General features: G+C 38.4%; 1 protein-coding gene across 1 annotated transcript in view; it reads right to left on the bottom strand.

Annotated features, from left to right (window-relative positions):
- The window catches only part of LOC106106907 (myosin heavy chain, non-muscle), a gene marked incomplete in the record, with an annotated part of 47,663 nt that overhangs the window by 1,719 nt on the left and 42,101 nt on the right, over nucleotides 1-3,843 (bottom strand). Inside the window, 6 exon segments of the mRNA XM_013287566.1 lie at nucleotides 1-614; nucleotides 2,320-2,483; nucleotides 2,932-3,114; nucleotides 3,257-3,406; nucleotides 3,497-3,616; nucleotides 3,806-3,842. Coding sequence (XP_013143020.1) covers nucleotides 479-614; nucleotides 2,320-2,483; nucleotides 2,932-3,114; nucleotides 3,257-3,406; nucleotides 3,497-3,616; nucleotides 3,806-3,842 — 790 coding nt within the window.

Below are 3,843 nucleotides of genomic sequence, written 5' to 3'. Positions count from 1 at the left end.
ATGACAGGGTTTAGACACACATATAATTGGTTAAGTATATAACACCAACATTCAAATATTGCAAATAACTAATGAAATTATACTTAACGTCCTAACGCCACTTTTAGAAAATTCAGACGAAAAAATCATAAACCAAATATTTACAAAACTTATATAATTTAATTGAAGCATTAATTTTGTATTTGAAAAAAACATTTAAAATACATTAAAAACCTGTTTTTTACAGAACCAAAAATTACCAACCGCATGATGTTCGAAAGATTACACGGAAATTTGTATTTCTTCAAAATTACAAATTTTTAGTTACAAAACATTGACTTAAAATCCGAATAACACGAGCCTCGCTTTATAAATATTAAATGCGCAACGGAATAACAATTTACTTGCAAATAAAGTAGAACTAGCCGTGTGGGCGTGGCTGGGGCGTGGCTGGGGGGTGGCTGGGGCGGGGCTAGCGGGTGTGGGCGGGGCTGCGAGGTCACTCGACGCTGTTGGTGGTGTCATTGACATCATCGAAGGACTCGTCCCCGGAGCCGGCGCCGGGCGCCAGCGAGGTGCGCTTCAGACGAGACGATGACGACGCCCCTGACAGACCGATACCTCCTCCTTGCCGTCTGTATACAATATACAATTTACAATCTGTATACAATTACGATATTTTATATCTGGTAGACCACATATATTCATTTTTAAATCTCTATTTCATACTCATATTATAATTGCCAATCTCTATAACGGCTTTCGATGTTATTTGTCACAGATGTAGAACATTCTATAAGAACATAGGCTACTCACTAAGTTAATTATAAATTCCGCGCGAACGAGACCGCAAGTAAAAGTTAGTTACGTTTATAAACTATCAATATGATAAAACAATTTATACTGAAAATAAAACCAAAAGTAGTCTTTTTAATTCTTTTCAAAAATCAATTATTAAACACGCACAATAAACTATAATAATTGAAATAGAAAAAATATCTTAAAAGTTTTTAATAGCATAATATTAAACACATTATTTTAATTAAAGCTAGCTTAATTAATAACCTCATTTTAGTGTAGTGATATTTTTTTTTATTTGAACTATAAAGCCTGCTAGACGCTCAGTTTTAAATAAACAGCGGAAATGTTCAGTTAACACTGTATAGACATTTTAACTATCAGTTGAATTGTAGTTAACAATTTTGTCCACAAGTTCAGTTTTAACTGATCACTGTTCAGTTAATAATGGTTTTTGGGTGACATTTGTATTGTCAGTTGAACTGTATACTTAAAAATTTGCTAAAACACAGTGATACCTGATCAGTTTGATTGTTCAGTTAAAACTGAAACTTTGTAGCAGACTAAGCTGAATAATGAGAACATTCGAGAAATGTATTGCATGAATCATGCTGTGAAAGCGATGACCGATCTCAACTTGATCACTCGACTGTTATTCATGAAGCAAAACAGACAGACAGACATAAAATCCCCTAAGCATCGTTCAAATTCAGCTAATAAAACATTTACACAAAACAAAACGTTGAATTTTTTTTTTAAAATCACACAACTATGTTTAATTACCATAAAAGAAAAAAAAAACTTTAATTTTTTATTTTTTTGGAGGAAAATAAAAAATCTCTGGTAGTAATTTATTAGCGGAAATGAACCCCGGCCGGCCAGCTCCTGTTACCTGTCTAAAGGCGCCGCACCGCTACCCACTAGCTACTAGTCACTAGTCACTAGCGTCTGAGAACGACGGCCTACACAATAAATATTACTAAGAAATTTTCCTAAACATAATAAAAAAAATATTTTTAGAACACCACAATGGAATCCAATCATATTTTCCTATATTTTAAATTATAAATTCAGTGCATAGTCTAATATATAAAAAATGGATTAAATCGCTATGTGTACTGTACTGTTAGTATGAATGATAATAACAATATGATTGTATGACAATGTATGACTTTATTGTATGTATGAAGTGTGTACAATCAGTTACAGCGGCGGTATTCAAATTCAAAAACTACTCGTTTGAACGCTTGTTACGCATTAAAACGCCGTCTTGGAACCAATAATCAATAGAATACACATATTAAAGTGGTAGGTGGTTAACTTATTTTTACTATTACACTATCGTTTAACTCTGTACTAAGTTTTTTTTAAGAAGAGAGTGTCTCGTTCCAAGGGAATTATTCTTAAACTGTAACACTGCGGATTTCCACGACTGTACCTAATGTTACCGTGTACTTATGTATAATATCTGAGTGCACGATGTGTATGAGTGTTGTATGTGTGTGTGTATGGGGGGGGGAGGGAGAGGGAGGAGGGACTGACCGCAGCTTGTTGCGCAGGTTGGAGCACTCGCGCGCGAGCGTCTCGTGCGTCTCGAGCATGTCCTCGAGCTCGCGCTGCGCCTTGCGCTTGCCGACCTTCTCGCGCTGCACCTCCTCCTCCGCCTCGTCCAGCTGCCGCTTCAGCGTCTTCACGCGCGTGTTCATCTGAAATACATCACAAAAGCTCATGAATAACAACACAACAAATAATAAATTGCGACAAACTTGTGATGGTCACAACTTTGTCACAAGTTTATCACAAGTTTGTCACACCTTTGTCACAACTGTGACACTAAATACCATAAAATAATCTGAACCAATCGCAATAACGGTTCTGATTCTTACTATTACTGTTATATACTACTTTCTTAAATAAATGGACGTTTGGGCAACAAGAAGACAACCCTCCTACTCTTGAAAATCTAAAAATGTATAGTTGATAATCAAGTAATACTAAAACTAGTAGATAGGTCTAGGACCTAGCCTAGATCATCTAATAGTCGCCTCATAAGTATAAATTTAGTATAATTATCGTCCAATTCGCTGCATTATCAGCAAAATACAGTATTTCGTAGGGAGCCATTTTGTATATGAGGGAACACGACATATGTACCTTCTCGATCTGCTCCTTGTACTGGTCCGCATGGCGACGCTCCTCATCCAGCTGCAGCAGCAGCTCCTTCATCTTCTTGTCCAGCTTGCGCGAGGCCTTCTGCTGGGCTAGCCGCTCGCGAGACTCCGCCTCCAGCTGCTCCTCCAGGTTGGACACCTTCAGCTCCAGCGACGTTATCACACCCTGCAACACACATTACTTTCTTTTAGATTTGCTTGCAAAAATCTTACTAACGTTTACAATCAGAAAGTTTAATATGGATTAATATTAGAATGTATCTCAGATGTGAAATTGAATTGAAATTGTATTCGTGTGCGGCAACTACCTTGGTCTTGGTGCGTCCCGCGGTCTCGAGCTCCGCCAGCTTGGCCTTCAGCTCCTTGTTCTGCCGCTCCAGCACCAGCTTGCCGCTCTCCATCTTCTGCGTGGCCGCCTTCTCCGTGCCCAGCTCCATCGTCAGCTGGTCGATCTGGTTCTACATCAGAAAGGCAATATACATCTTAGTTCTTAAAACACAATTGTGTATAAAACAAACTTATTCATTTCCAATTTTCGTTAAAATTACCTGTGATTTCCGCAACCTGTCGTTAAGTATCTCGTTGTTGGACTGCTCCTCGTCCAGGTCCTCCTCCAGAGCTGATATCCTGGCTTCCAGCCGCTTCTTCTCGTCTACGAGACATGTGTTCTGCAATACGCAAATTATGTAAAAAATAATATCACGTTAAGTTTCAATAAGATATATAAGACAAATATATAGGAGTGATTTTCATAGTAGTACTGAAGTGCATCAGCGATGATCGGACAGGGTGGAGAGAGAGAGAGAGAAGAACAAAGAAAGAGATGGGGAGAGATTGTAGAGATTTAGAGCAGTGACCTTGGCCGCGGCGGCTGCCAGCTCATCCAGCAGGTCGT

The sequence above is a fragment of the Papilio polytes genome, unplaced genomic scaffold, assembly GCF_000836215.1.
Source record: "Papilio polytes unplaced genomic scaffold, Ppol_1.0 DF822067.1, whole genome shotgun sequence".
In the NCBI taxonomy this organism is placed as follows: domain Eukaryota; kingdom Metazoa; phylum Arthropoda; class Insecta; order Lepidoptera; family Papilionidae; genus Papilio; species Papilio polytes.
This window is presented reverse-complemented; position numbering and strand designations above follow the sequence as displayed.